Source organism: Plectropomus leopardus, chromosome 14 (genome assembly GCF_008729295.1).
Source record: "Plectropomus leopardus isolate mb chromosome 14, YSFRI_Pleo_2.0, whole genome shotgun sequence".
NCBI lineage: Eukaryota > Metazoa > Chordata > Actinopteri > Perciformes > Serranidae > Plectropomus > Plectropomus leopardus.
In genome coordinates, this window is record NC_056476.1 from 24,097,645 (window position 1) to 24,113,655 (window position 16,011).

The following is a 16,011-nucleotide window of genomic DNA, read 5'->3' on the forward strand; positions in this document are numbered from 1 at the left end:
GGTAGTGTAGGTAGTAACGGTGCAGAATTGACATGCGTGTGGAAGTGACAGCTAGCAAGACAGTGTGATGGAGGATTTAAAAAGCAGCTAGCAGCAGTTAGCAGCTATCTCAAAGAGGAAGAACTGTAGCCGGAAATTTCCAACAATTGGGGAAAAAAATGAGGTTTGGAAGCTCCTTATCCTCTGAGCAGAGGACCAGATCAACTATCACAATGCCTATGTAATTTGTCACGCTAGGGGCGAACGCTCTTGTGTGACTGTCAGCCTTCTTTTGTTTCTGTAAAGCATGTATTTTATCCAAAATCACACACTGGGGTGGCATTATGCTGGCGTAGTTTAATTCTGTATAAAAAAAGGAAAGCTGACATAATGAAGAGTCTTTGTTATGGCCCCATAGCAGGATCACTGTATAAAAAAGGGTGCAAAGTCTGCAATTTTGGTTAGTAAAGTCAGTTATACAGCTAAAATAACCAGACCAAGTAAGGCTGCAGCAGCATAGCCTCTGAGTGTGCTAAAGAATCTATTTTTTCATTCCTCATACAGTTTTAAGGCTTCATGAAACTGCATTTAAAGTGGTATATTGTGCGTAAGATTTTTCTTTTCACAATGTCTAATGACACATTAAAGTGTGTCGGCTGTTGTCTATTTGTATTCATAGCAGCTGGAAAAGATTCCAATAATTTGATGGCATCAACATGTATTCCAATTATGCCAAAATAAACTGCTTTCATCTGCATCCTTTTGCTCTCTGCTGTTGATTTTGTCAGTTGCCACATGCATTGGTTTTTACCCATGAGAGCGCCTGCCGTCCACTCCGGTCTTGTCTTAATAATCGGCTAGCCTGACAAACTTGTCGGAATTCCAACTGCAGTTTTCCGATCAGTCACTCTAGCCTCTTCAGTAAATGCAGACAATAAACTTCTTATTTCAGCAATGTGTGCTCTGTTGGGTTTATACAGTGTCATGCTAGCCAATGGGTACGCTTGGACAGAGCAGGCTCAGCAGGGCCGTGCATTAGAATTAAGATCATGATTACAAACTGTCCAAAGCCCTCGCTCTCATTTGGGAGCAAACATTTTCTAGCCTTTATCAAATCAACATGGGATGTGTTTTAAAAGAAAGACTTTGGTTGAAGTCTCACTTTAAAGGTATACTATGCAGGGATTGTGTCACTGTATGTAAACACACAATTTGGCCCTTCCTCCCTTCACTGCTTGTACACCGCAAGCTAATTGCTATTGTAGGGACATAACAATTGTTGTAATGGAAAAGCTGATATTTTAACAAGCCAACTAAGCTGACAGCCAACTCCTACCTGTTGAACAGAAAACAGGCCAGCTGCTTGTGTCTGACTGAACCACAGTTGGTGAAAACAACCACAGTTAATGGAATGCAAATGTAATCCCCAGTTCTACATTATGTAAGAGTGGCATTATAATACGTTTTCAAACGTCCTCAGAATTTAGAAGAACCTGAACATGTGCTGTGGACACACATTCACATCCAGTATACTGACGCTTACTGACCTTTGTTCTCCTGAGCCATGCGTAGCGCCTGCAGGGATGTCTGCGGGCTGATCTCCAACTGGCACACCAGCACTTTTGCATGACTGATGGCTGGAAGAGCGTTCTGCAGGTCCTCGCTGCCCAGCAGCATGTTGGCACCGGCCACGATCACAATGGCATTCTCACCTGCCAATGGACACCAAAAGAAACGTGTGAGGATATATTGGCCACCGTGCGATGACTTTGAGAATCCACGGGAACTCTCTGGTCCATAAATAGGGCTATATTAGGGATATGTGATGTAAGACACTGTGATGACTGAATGCAGATTTATTTTTGCACATTTTATTTTACATTTTTAAACTGCTAGCAGCTTAATATACCAACTGACACTGGTGTGAAAATTGAAAATACATACAGTGACCAAAAGGACATCAACAGTCAAGTTTTCATCAAAACTAGCATGCCTTAGTAAGCCTTTATGCATACATCACACTGTAACCTTCAAAATACTTCAAATGAGCCCATTTTTAAACACATAAACCCCTACGTTTTGATATGTTTTGGGCTGCTTTCCTTCTTGAGCATTTCTTTTTATCACTCAGAGAAATAGCTCACCACATTTGAATTAACTGACCTTTTCACATTAATGCAAAATGGCTTCTGCAAATTGTTTTATGAGTGATTATTTCCTAACTGCAATCTCTCAATTAACTACTTTCAGTCCGACCTCTGCCTTTTTTCAAAACATTGAATTCAAACACCTAACTGCACAATGATGCACAAGAATGCACTTTCCTGACTATAAATGGTAGAAAAGGGATTAGAATCCAAGTGGACATCCATCGATAATTGGAGTTTTACATCACCTGACTGTATTTGCTACATAACAGAAGTTGCTTTCCATGTGGAACGCCTTGTATTGTTGCAGATTGGAACCTGTGGATACTCAGCATGGTTTGATGGTTTGAACTTAAATATTTGTGTGTGTGTGTGTGTGTGTACATCCAGTGATTGCAGTCTCTTGAACAGTAGTGAGTCAACGTCGGCACTAAATGCTAGGGGTGTGCAGTGAGTCTGTAGTGAGAAAGAATGCACCGGTAGGACACACGCACTCTTAGTTGTGAATGTATGACGCCATTTCCACAACTCAAAGAGCTTCTGGGTTCTCGGAGATTTTAAGATCTCAGCATGGTGGTGTCGGCAAGTGAAAAAAACATTTACCTGCATCATTGACAATGATGGAAGCAGCTCCTGTGGCTGCGTCAGAGGTCTGCCCTGCAAAATCTGAGACAGAGAGAAAGGATCAAAGGTGTTAAACAGAATGGAAAGCATCAATTATTTGTTTTTCTGTCGAACACACCTCTGAAAAAAAAAGTCACCATAGTAACCATTGCTAATTGCATGGAGTGCTTGGTTCAGGTGAGCTTTTTGGCTATGAAGAGAGACCACAAACATCTGGAGTCTGATATGTGCACTGAGCACAACGTTATTTTTAACAAATCCAAATGGTTTAACAGTCAATCCTTATAACAATAGAGAAACTTTCTTGTGTATCCAAAAGCCTCGAGTAACTAACCAGAACTGGCAAAATACAGACTAAAAAAAACATTGCTCTATATGTGAACTTTTTGCCATGCAAGATGGAAATGGCAACCAATTTGGCATGCACAATAATGCAAAAAAACTGTACCTGTGTGTACACCATTGTTCTTGAAATTCTGAATGTAATTGTCTCCAAAGAAGTCTTTACCAACCTAAAAAAGATTGAAGGCAAAACGATTACAACAAAGAGAGTGTCAAGCGGGGTCAGACTTGGTTAGCGGCAACTTTTGAAAAGTGGTCTACTCAAACCTCAGTTGGGTTGGATTTTCGTGTGCCCTGCCAGCATACTGGCATGGTGCCGCCGCCGAAAATGTGCAAAACCTAACACACAAAGTCAACAAACGCACACACGCGCAAACACACGACCAGCTGCGCCAAGCCTTGAAGACACGATAACCCCGCCTTCACGCCTCTTCATGCCCACCTCGCTTTCCCTCCTTCCCCTCTTCCCCTGATCCGCATAGGGATGTCCACATCTGTAGCTACTTTGGGTTGTGGAAGGGGTCCCCACCTTGCCCCGAGGCGCCTACATCGAACCCACGCTTTCCAAAAAACGTGCCAAAACGCGGGCACTTCTAGCTGCCTGTGATAATGGGTTGGACTGGTATTGGCTGCTTGGCCCCATTCTCTTTGAAGAGCGGCCTTCCGTCTTGGATGTTTTTGACAAGCCGGGGTGTCTATTTTTGGGTTCTCCCCATGCCCGGAGAGCTCCTCCCGCACTGGGTTGTTATCGATCGGGCCTCTTTGTTCTGACAGAGGTGGGGCTTCGATGCTTTAGTGCTCAGGTTGAAAGGCCACACTGAGCTTACTGATTGGAGACTCTGGGTTGTATGGTATGGGAATAGGCTTGTTTGAAGGCACTCAAGCGTGGGTGGGCGTATGCATGCGGTATAGTATTGATCAAGAGAAAATGAGGCACGGAGAGTTGATGCGGTGAAATGACTGAAGTGTGAACGAAGCTATAAGGTTTTTGGGAGTTATTAACTAGTTGGTGGAATACAGTAGCTGATGGCTGATTATTTACAGAGTAAGACGAGGATGAGTCAAAGGTTGGACGAGCAAAAGAACTGAAATGCACACATTCATGCTAGGCTTCAAACAAACTGTAACACAAGACTCCATGGCGAATGGCTGCAAACCTTATTCTAGCGTCATACCTTGCAGACCATAGCGGTTTTGGCCCCCAGTCTTGCAGCTTGTATGCACTGGTTGGCCCCTTTACCTCCGAAGCCGATGAAGAACTTGCGGCCGTGGATGGTTTCCCCGGCTTTGGGTAGCCTCGGTGCCTGGCTGAGGGAAAAAAGCAGGCAATGAGCACAATTTTAAGTATGCATAGACATTCAAAAGAACCTCATGGGAATTAAAGGATGAAAATTAAAATTACTTTCCTTACAGGAATGCTTGGCTTGGATTTTTAATCTAAATTTTTTTGCCCCAAAAGTCTCTTCACATTGCCGATAAAAGTTTGTAAGTGTTCCCTCAAACTTTGAAAAATGTTTTATTTGGCAGTGTGAGTGTTCTATATTGAAACAGAGGCGTTAAGGGGGATGCCAAAATATGAAGATAACCCCTCAGGGCCGAATCTTTTCCTGGTTACGCTATTTATTTATCACAGGGAAATGTTTAAAAACCCAGACAAGAGGTTTCTGTCAAGTCTGCTGAGGATTATATCTTTTGGCCTTGTGAAGGTCTTTCATAGAAAGGTCAACAGAATGCAACCACTGCCGGAATAAATGGAGCAAATTAAACTTTTTTCCTTGAGTCTTTCCCCCCCATTTCTTTTGGTTTCCATACTCAAACACAAGAACAGTAATAAAAAAACAGACAGACAGAACGTGGAGTTTGCAATTTCCTCATCACTCAAAAAAAGCACTCTCCATATTTTACCTCAGTCAGGTCTGCCCATGCAAGTGTCTTCAAATTTGCAAATGACGCAACCAGCAAAAACCATAGATGTCTCAACTTGACACTGGCCGCGCCAGTAATGCCTGAGTCATCAGGGTTGGGTGAAGAAGTCCCACCTCAAGGTTGATATGCCACAGGTGGGTGCCCTCAGGAGAGGTTGTCTGTTCCGTGATTCCTCCAATCACGGTGCCAGAGTGGATGGTGAGTAATATGGGGGAGAGACAACAGACGGCTTCATACTGTACGTCAGGATGCTGTGGTCTGGCCCTGGGCCAGCACTGCCCGGGGCCAAAGGGTTTGCGGATGGCAAAATGTTGTCATAAACTTGTTTTTCACCCTGTTGTTGCTCTTTTCTATACTTGTGTGTGTGTGTGTGTGTGTGTGTGTGAGTGTGTGTTTGTGGCAGGTGCGCTATTACAGTAAGCTCACTCAATCCCAGGATTTCCAGTAACTGAGAGGCTGGTGGCAAACACTGGAGGTTGCTATAAATGCTGCTGTTTTTGCACCAGCGTGTGAAAACACTAAAATGCCCAAAGCTATAACAGGATGTAGGGTCAGTGAGACTGAAAAGTGGTGAAAAGGAAACGGAACAAAGGTTGGAAACATGCAAATACACATGCACACACATCTCTTCCACATACACATTACAATTTCTACTTCATGCAGCCTTTTTAATACATTTTTCCCACCTGTGTCACAGCTGTGTGACTCTTGGTGAAAAAAATAGCGCTTGCACACAGACTCTAATGAGACTCAGTGTTGTGCATGTTCACGCTTCACAACAGCTAGCTCAGAGATCAGTTCACACAGATTAAAATGAACTAGTTCATTATCATAGTTCGCAATTTGAATTTCAAACCACGTTAATAGCCCCCAAAACTGGTTGGCGTTCATGTTTTCTAGTTTTTAAATAAAACAAAATCTTGCGATCACTGATTACTTGCAGATATTTCCCAAAAGTGGTCACAATGTGTTGTTTAAATCTTTTGCTGATGAGGCTGACATTCGGACCCGGCAGCACAATTAGCAGATAAATGTGAGGTATTTTCTGTTAGAATCTGCACTGATTTGTTTGCAAAAGTCCTTTACATATTGATATGAACTGGTTTCATCAGTAGCAGCGTTGCCTAAGTTGACATTAGCACCAGCCATGCCGCGTGCCATAAATTCTCAGGTGTTGTAAAATTAGCATTGTTAACAGTTGCAAAAGTGAACAATGCTCATGTTCAAGTTCATAAGTAACAAGTGTGAACCCAATCTGACTTCATGCATTGGTTGTCGACTACTGTTCTGAAGCTCCAAGTTTGGCATCTTGCTTGTCGCCATCTTCTTCATTTGCAACCAGAACTCACTGGAAATTACCATGTTTGGTCAAGAAGGTGGAGCAGGGTGGGAATGATGACTGAGAATTGACTGAGAACCAAAGGACATGATGCCAACCACATATACTGGGAGCAAATTTATTTTTCCTAGGATAGTGAAGACCAGATCTGACCAACTCTGCCTTATTCTGCCTCTGATTGGCTTACCCAGACAACCTTGCCTAACCCCAAACAATCTCACAAGGTGGTTCATGCTACACAAGGACACGAAGTTTGCCTTCTGGCAACCTTACTGCACTGCAATGTCGATAATTTGAACTAAACCCGCTAAAGTGTTTAAGTAATCTTAGCAACATCTGTTAATTAAATATATGTCCATATTTGGCAACAACACATGAGGAGTGACCTTGAAATGTTATTAAAGCTGAAGTTAATGTTTACCTGCAGTATCCAGACACAAAGAATATCTTCCCTGGAAACACCCAGAGATGCAGGGGGATGGCGGGTGCCATTTCGGAGATGATTGACAAAGTCCACAGGTTTGTGAACAGTGTTATGGCCATGTCTGATCAGTGTTTTAAGAGACAGCTTTGTACATCAGCCACACATAATTTTTGACTCTCCAGTGCTTTTTTTTCATGATGCAGTCCATTAAAGCCCAACTATCGCAATGGTTTAGGTTAGATATGTCACTAATACTGGAGCCAATCACCGTCTGGTACAGGAAGCACATACCAATGAGGGAAAAGACTTCAACATAAACCTGAGGCACAGAGCTGACTTGACAGTACAGAGAATAGAGTTTGTATATAGTGAATGTTTTGACAGAAAAAAAGTGTGCAGTTTTTTGGATGCAAACCACACCAATGAGAACACGCTGTAACAAGAGGATATGCTGACCTAGGGCAAACAAACACAGGACTTTCCCCCAAGAGCCTAGTGTTTAAGACCAAATGAACTCTGAGATATTTTTAGGTACGTTCTTGCCATGTTTTCTCCCTTAAACCTAACCTTTGTAGCTTTATGTTGGGAATTTTAACATGACAATACCCAAACATGATTGTTTTCCTAAACTTAACTAATGCAACTTTATGTTAAGCATGCAACTTGTCGTAACCTAACGATACCATTGTCATTAGATATCATACAAAGTGTTATATGAGGACACGCTGACCTAATGGAAGCAGTGGTGGTGGGTGGGGCAAGAAGCCAGCTCCAGAATCTCTCAGTGAGAGAGAGTGATTGAGTTTCCAGCCCCATCAGATTTTTTAAAAAAAGTATTGTTGCTATTATTATTATTATTATTATTTATGTTGGAAAACCGTGATAATTTACAAAATATTTATCATAGCAGAGTATTTTTGCCAGTGTTGCTTAGGTATGGAATAGTACTCTTTTATACTATTTGCTTTCCATTCAAGAGTTAGATAATATGGATAACACTCTGATTTCTGTACACTAAATATGAAGCTAGAGCCAGGATACAGTTGGCTGTGCATAGCATTAAAACTGGAAACAGGGAGAAAGAGCTAGCGTGGCCTGCCAACACCTCTAAAAGATCAGCAGTTACCACAATATATCTTGTTTGTTTGATGCGTGAGCAAACAAAAATGGATAACCTACGCTAAGCTTTAGCTACTAGTGGCTCTAGCTTAATACTATACAATGCATCCATCTTCTCATGTAAGTCTCAACAAGACAACAACCAAGCCATTGAATAACTGGTGCTATCTGATTCACTTGTTAAGATAGACGATGACAGCATCCATTCATGGCCAAGGTCTAGTTCAACTTGATGTTTTCCAATATTTGCTTCTCTTTATTACTTTCTTTAAAAAAGAAATGCTTGTTAACTGACTGATAGGGAGGCTTTTTGTCAGGTGTTGAGGCTGAAAGGATTATCATGCAGGAAGAGGCATATATCTGTGTCCGTCATACACAGTTCATTATCCAATGTTCTGCCTTCCTGCTTTATAAAAATGCCCAATAAAATGATTACATGTCCTATTTCGACCTTAGCATTTAAGTGTTTAAGTGCACACGATTGTGGTAAATAATGAGCACAACCTTTGTAGATTATAAGAACATTTTCAACATAGTGTTTGCCCGACAGCCACCTAAAGCCGGGTAACTGACAGGTAAGATAAACAGATTTCCAAATTCTTAAATAAACCCACCCACGCCTCCTCATGCCCAGAGAGACACTTGGCTATTGTTGTCTGTGGTGAGTGCACCAAACAAACAGGGCAGTTATGTGCTAAAGTGCAACCTCAGTGCGTTTTCTCCCATGGAACCAAAAGGCCAAAGCAGGTGTTCAGTGACGTGAAGTGTTTGCTTTGAGGCTGGCTCTCATTTCCCTCTCCTCCGTCTCTATTAAAGTCATTCCTCAGCTGTTGGTGAGCAACAGGGGGAAGTAGACTTGGACAAAAACAAACTGAAATACTGTTTTCCAAAGTTTGAACTACAGCTTGTCTTTCCAGTTCCAAGTAAAACCTCCAAAGTGAACTTACAACTTGTAAAATAAGATACTGAGAGTGTGCTCAAGCTTTTGTTTTTATTTATCAAAATTTTATATAAGGGCAGAATGATACGTATGGATGCTACATGGTTGTACTAAACACAGAAGCCATTTCAGTCTAAGTGTAATAACCTTCTGCTCATGTTGAGCCTCAGAAAAGAAGCTTTTCAAACCTCTGCGTCACTGAGAGTCATTTTTGTTCCCATCTTGTATAATTTCCCTTTTCCACAAAGGTCCCTTTAGCGGAAGCTCTAGTAAATCAGGACAAGGTGAAGGAACTTAACAAAGAACAGTCTGAGCAAAGCATACCTTACATGGACACTGTGAGCTGCGTCGCTAACAAGAGGTGCAGTGTCGGAGTAGGATGTGGGCGTTTATTTTTGTGTGGTCAGACCATTTGTTGGACCCACGTGCATGTTGCTATTATTCACTCGGTGGTCAGAAACTGCCTATATCAGTGGGTATAATAAGCCACTTATCAACCTATTCAGTGTTTAAATTGGTGCGCTTATGGGAACATTACAGCTTTGTTTCTCTTTTTTTTTGTTTTTACATTTACATAAAAGGTCGGCAGACAGATTTCTGACAGAGCTTATGGTAAATAACCATTCTACTGCAGAATAAATATAACACAGTGGAAAATACTATGAAAGTAACATTTTAATACTTTGTGAATAGCTTTTTAAACCTGAGGAGAAAACACCTGTATTCCACTTGTGAGCATCACTGTATCACAAAGCATCACTGAATTGAAAATGCCCTATGAGGGGAAACTGTGCCAACTAAACTAGAGATGCAATGATTAGTCGATTAAGTCATTAGTCAATCAAAAACAAATTAATCGCAGACTATTTCGACAAACATTTAAGTCATTTTTCAAGCAAAACATTCAGACAATTAATGTGAGAATTTGCTGCTTTGCTTTGTCATTCATGATAATAAATGATGTAGAGCTGCAATGACTGTCGATCCATCGATTAGTCAATTGAAAGAAAATTAATCACCAACTATTTTGATAATTGGTTAATTGATTCAGTAATTTTTCAAACAAAAATATCAAACATTTGTTGCTTTCAGCCTCTTAAATATAGATACTTTGCTGCTTTTTTTTGTCATTTATGAATTAGTTAAATGAAGATCCATTGAGTTTTGGACTGAAAGAAACAATCAAAAGATGTCACTTTTGACAAGCATTTTTCCATTTTTTTTGACATTTTATAGACAAAAAGATTAATTGTGAAAATAATCAGCACGTCAATTGATGATGAAAATAATTGTGAGTTGCAGCCCTGAAATAATGTATGATATAGTTAATATATGACAGTCTTTGGATTTTTGACTGTCGGTTGGACAAAAGAAGCAATTAGAAGATGTCACTTTCAGCTCTTGAAAATCGTAATGAGCATTTATACATTTTTTTGACATTTTATAGACTAAAAGATTAATAATGAAAAAAAAAAGGAATCTTTTTAATAAAAATAACTGTCAATCACAGCTTCATGTTGTACCGATAACAGTGCTTCCTAAACTGGGGGTTTGGACGCCTCCAAAGGTTCAGAAGACAAATCTGAAAGGCCATGAGAGGAATAACTGAATTTCAATGACTTTTCCAAAAATTTCTATGATGTTTACTAATTTCATTACTTTTCAGGCCTGAAAATGTAATTGTGAAATTCTGTGAGTTTTTCAGGTTGTCCATGACCATTTCAACCCTGCTAAACCAATACAATTAAAATAAAACTGAGAAAAACATAAATAATAAAATACAATAATAATTAAAAAATAGATAATTCAAAATTATTGCAGAATATCTTCTGACTAATTGTTACACTTACAATTGGGGCCCAAATTTGTGAGTTTGCATTTGAGATCACTCTAATAAAAACATCAGATGAAGGTGTGTTTACCATGCTTTGGTTCTGTAGTTCTGCTCTATAATTTGGGAAACTCAGATTCTCAGTGAGCAGGTGATAAGTGTCTCCACTCAGTGAGCTGAGGCAGTAGGGGGCACTGTACGGCTTTGACAATTGGTTAAAAGCCCGAGAGGCTCTGCTGCTCCTCCTCTTAGTGCACTGCAGATAGCAAACGATTAAACGTGACCTTTTACTACCAAACAACATGCCGTAAAAAAGGAGCACAGTGTGCTCTGCAGCCTCTAAAATTTATAACAAACACCAGAGAGATCTGTGTTAAATTTGTGTATTTGTATGGCAAGACAGAAGCAGGGAGATTCACTGTATGTGTGTGTGTGTGTGTGCCTCTGCTGTCTTTCAGTCAATTGTACTGCCACCCAAACACTGGCTGTTCAAGACAACTGGATTTCTAACTTCAAAGCCATGCATATCACTTTGAAGGGCTGCGAATGGATTCCAACTACCCTCCCCTATCCGCATTCTGACCTCCATCCAAAAAGCCCCAACCCCGCACACACATACACACACTCTCCAAAAACAGGCCATTTCCCGTTAGCTTATTAGGGTCTTAATTGACAACGCCTGCCCTTCAAAGCAAAAAGTCACTGGTTGAATTGCTAACGAGCAGCAAAATAAATACTTGCCCACCAAAAGAAAAAGAAAAAAAACAGTAGGAGAAGCATATGTTTTTGATAAGTTGGACCTCGTGAGTGACAACAAAAATGTGACAACTCGCATCAGAGTCGCTAGAATGCCATGAAACTTTTCTCCCACTGGCACATATTTGTTTTTTTTTCGGCTCTCCATTTGCTGGCAGCCAGGTGACAGTTATTTTTCCCCGTGTTTCACATGAAAATATGACACAAGCTGTGTGATAAAACTGTTGCAATAACAACACACTCCTTCACGCTGACAGGGAGACATTTAGGTGGCTGGAGCCCATGAAGATGTGACATTATACTGTATTGACTTTATGTATCTTTTGTGATTGTGTCATCCCTCACAAAGGTTATGGTAAATGAGGATGACAAATTGTTTTCAACTCAACCCATTGTGCTGGAGTTGATGACTAATGATTTGTGGGAATGGATCCTACTTGGCTCAACAAATCTTACCACGTATGACGATGATGCAACACTGACATTTTAGTAAGCAGTAATTATACCAGATCATCTGCACACTTTGAGTGTTTGAAACCGGAGTCAGATTAACGACGGGAGGGTCACACCTCCATCATCTGTCAATGACTTGATCATCGATTTGGTGTGTGTACAGTAATAATGACCCACTGTGATAGCTTAATATCTTAGAGAAACAGCTAAAAAAAAGATCTCTCTTCTGGCAGAAAACTGTTTAATGAATTTTATTAAAAATACTTCTCCATATTTAACAAGAAGCCTGCTCTACATTGGTGGAAGAAGTATTCAGATCTTTTACTTAAGTAAAAGTACTAATGCCACCTTGTGAATATACTCTGTTACAAGTAAAACTTAAGTAAAAGTAAGTAAGTATAATAAGGGAACTGTATTAAAATTATCAAAAGTAAAAGTACCCAATGCAGAAAAATCTTTTAAGAAACTCAAACAAAAAACTCAAAATTATTAAAAAAGAAGAAAAAAAAAATCCCAAAAAGTCAAAATTATGGAAAAAAATAGAAAAAACACCCAAAGCTTCAAATGAAAAAAAAAAAAACACTACAAAACTCAAAATTATTACAACATAAAAGAAGAATCAAAATGTTTGGCTTTCTTATGTGAACTGACTGATTAATTAATCAACTAATTGTTGCAGTTGCATTTGTATTAACTCTTTGGTTATTTAATATATAACGAAACATATATTTTTATTATCCCATCTTTTGTTTTAATGTTTTTTTATGCAAAAATTGTAATTTGTAAACTAACTAAAGCTGTCAGATAAATGTGGTTAAGTAAAAAGTGCAATATTCCCTCTGAAATGTAGTGGAGTAAAATAATAAAATAGCATGAAAATAAAATACTCAAGTAAAGTACAGGTCCCTCAAATTCATACTTAAGTACAGTACTTGAGAAAATGTACTTTGTGCCATTCCACCACTGCTGCTCACTATTATTGTCCAATGGCCTAAAAGCTGTTGTACCCCACACTCTTCGACCAAGGATGTTCTGTACAACAGTTTGGGCATAAGGGACAAGTATTGAAAGAGCAGCCAGCGGCATTATCTAAGTTTAGCCCACTTCCTCTATTCTTGTGTGGACAGGACAGTGCAGTCCATTTCAAGCCATCATGGAAAAAACCCTTCAGACCTTCTGCCATATTTTCCACACGCTTACATGTCAAACTAAAATCCCTAAAGGAAAATTGTGGTTAATAATAATAAATGGGGAACATGTTTCGAGCAAGGACAATTGACCGTTTGCTATGCTAAGCCTGCTGTTGCTCGGCCTGAAGAGCTCTTGAGCAAGTTATAATGCAGTCTACATTTATGATGGTAGTGTATGCTGCTAATTAATATATGAGTCTGAGGATATTATTGATGTTTTCCATGGTCATGACTGTTTGGTGTGTTTTTTATGAGTATGTGCTTTTTGTGTGATTGTATGTCTAATTTGTGTATGAACTTCTTGAGCAGATCTGTCCGGGGACACAAAATAAATTTTGTATCGTATCGTATCGTATCGTATCGTATCGTATCGTATCGTATCGTATCGTATCGTATCGTATCATAGCAGACTTGATATTCTTAGTCACAATGCATCCTAAATAGACAGACATACACTCCTCATATCTAGCCACCATCGTTAATTTTGCTATCTGAAATGACAACTGTCTGATTTTCCTAACTGTGGCTAGACAGCTAGCTATGCTAACATAGCCCTCATGAGTTGGTTGAAAACACTCTCTGCTGACTTTTTAATGCCGCTTGCTGACTTGTTTTAAGACAAAAGTCTTGTAAAAGTTGGTTTTATGTGAACTTAGGAAAAAGGCAAAAAGTCGGCATCCTAAGCACTTGAAGATCCAAACTGAAGACATGAAAGTAAAGAAACAGCATTATTTTTGTGTTCTGCTGTAGAGCCTGTTAACCCTAGTATTATTCATTAAAACTATATGATCCAACTTATTTCGTTCTAGCAATCCCCTGTTAAGCTGCTTAGTTACATTGCTTCATTTTAACTCAAATTTGGCAGGGGTTACAACTGTGCTAAATACAATGAAAAGCAGAACAGAGCAGCCAATGTTGTAGGTCAAACTCTTCAGGCAACTGTGTATACTAAAACAATGTTGTCTCTGGCTGGTAATATAACGTCCTGCCCCTTTTATGCAAAGAACATCAGCTTTAGCCATCACCCAGAAGATTTACGTACCAAAGGCTTGACTGAACAGGTTGAAGAACTCACTTGTTCCTCAGTCTGTGGACCAACTAAATCAGAGTTTGAGAGTTGGGATTCTATGTAGTCTCAGTCTACCTGGGTCTAACACTGAATGTAATAGGGAATGATAAATATATTGCACTGCATCCACTTTTTGCAATGCTTGATGTGATTTAGCATTTAGCACTCATTCTACGTGTAATTCATTCATGTGTAAAAATCCAAAGCTCTACAGGCCTCCTGTCTACGACCAGGGTATGTTTGATAAGACTCTACTTGTGACCTTTAATTTTCATATGGTCTTCACTAAACAGAGATTTTTTTTTCTTGGACTGTTTCATCTGAGGGATTTTTAGAGGCTTGAAGTCATGAAATAGTCCAATATTGTGCAAGAAAACAAAAACAAAAAACAAAAGAGCATAAATTCAACTCAGAAAGTCATAAAAAGTAAATGTAATTGTACAAACATCTTGTGGCTACATTTAAAAAATACATACATAAATACAAATACTAGTCCCAATGCTATAAAATAAGTCTTTCAACCTTTTTAGAGATTACTATAAAAATGAAAAAAATAAAATGAAAAAAAAAGGTGATTTGAGATTTTAAAATCTATTTTCAAAAATACAGGTCAAACAAATCCGCATTGGAAACTCTTTCTACATATTGAGCAAAGCCACACAGGTCCTGACCCAAAGGTTGAGAAACATTTTTGAAATACATGCCCTAATATGATCATGAAAATTTGCCCAGTGTCCGGCTTCCTGCTTGGCCCACCTGAGGAAGCGGAGGAGTTTCCTGAACCCAGATTTAGCTAGAAGTTTTGTGCTCAGCCTTCTCATCAAATAACGTTGATTCAAGGTCATTTCTGGGAGCACACAGAGCGCTGACACAACTTGTTTCACTGATGATTTAGAAAACAATATTAAGTAAGAGCTACAAGTACTCACCTCACCAAGTCAGTCATACAGGAGCCAACCACCATCACATCAAAAGCCTCATCAGTCATGATCTGATTAAGACAAACATTTGTGTTATTTCTAAAGCGACAACAGTCATTTCCGGAAATGAAAAATCTTTAAGATTCTTTATTCAAATTACATGTTGATGATTTGGGAGATTCTCAAATTTCTCAACATCCGTCCAGCCTCTCCAGTAAAACCTATTCATAAACAAGGACGCGATCTAAAGCATGGCGGACTCCTTGGGGGCATATCAGGCAAAATATGTAAACTAGTTTCCCCAACAGCCTCCAAACAAAAATCACTTTATATTATTTATCTCCCACATTAGCATGAGCTTGACTGAAACAAGAAAGAAGGTAAAAATAGAGCATTCATTGCTGGCTGAGTTGGACAGGTTCCAATCTTATTGGGGGTGGAGAGGGGGGGTGTTTCAATGCAACACCACGTGAATGCACCGCAGCCCAGCAAAGTCTATAATTAATTCAATCCTCGGCTTGTATCAGAGCTAATGCTACTGTGTTAATCTCTTCAAATCTCTGCCTAGGCAGTAGAAGACTTGGAAAGCCTGGCCGCTGGCTGCAGGATGGCTCAATTCTCTCTCCCACATCTTGCAGCATATTGTCTTCCTTCGGCAGGCATGAAAAGCTAGCCTAGAACCCTCCACGTCTCCACTGCAGGAGAATATTATGAAATCTTCATTGTCCAACCACTTAAAACAGCAAGGAACCCTCTTAAAAATCTCCTTGTCTTGCTGAATTTGAGGCCAAATTATCATGCAGCAGCTGACCAACTTGAATAAGTGTTTCAAGATACATCTTAATGAATATGGATGAAAGAATAAGTGAGATGATTTATAAGTTGATGCTCACATTTTGAAAATGAAACAATTAAAGCAAAAAGACTGCAGTCTCAAGTTTGGAACATTTTT

The 16,011-nt window shown here is 39.6% G+C and overlaps 1 protein-coding gene across 1 annotated transcript in view; it reads right to left on the reverse strand.

The window, feature by feature from the left end:
- Nucleotides 1–16,011, reverse strand: part of rbks (ribokinase) — a 39,964-nt gene that overhangs the window by 22,258 nt on the left and 1,695 nt on the right. The window contains exons 2-6 of the mRNA XM_042500421.1: nt 15,069–15,130; nt 4,268–4,400; nt 3,199–3,262; nt 2,730–2,792; nt 1,527–1,691 (exon numbers count right to left, since the gene is read on the reverse strand). Of these exons, the coding sequence (XP_042356355.1) occupies nt 1,527–1,691; nt 2,730–2,792; nt 3,199–3,262; nt 4,268–4,400; nt 15,069–15,127 (484 nt within the window). The 5' untranslated portion in view covers nt 15,128–15,130. The remainder of the gene's footprint in view (nt 1–1,526; nt 1,692–2,729; nt 2,793–3,198; nt 3,263–4,267; nt 4,401–15,068; nt 15,131–16,011) is intronic.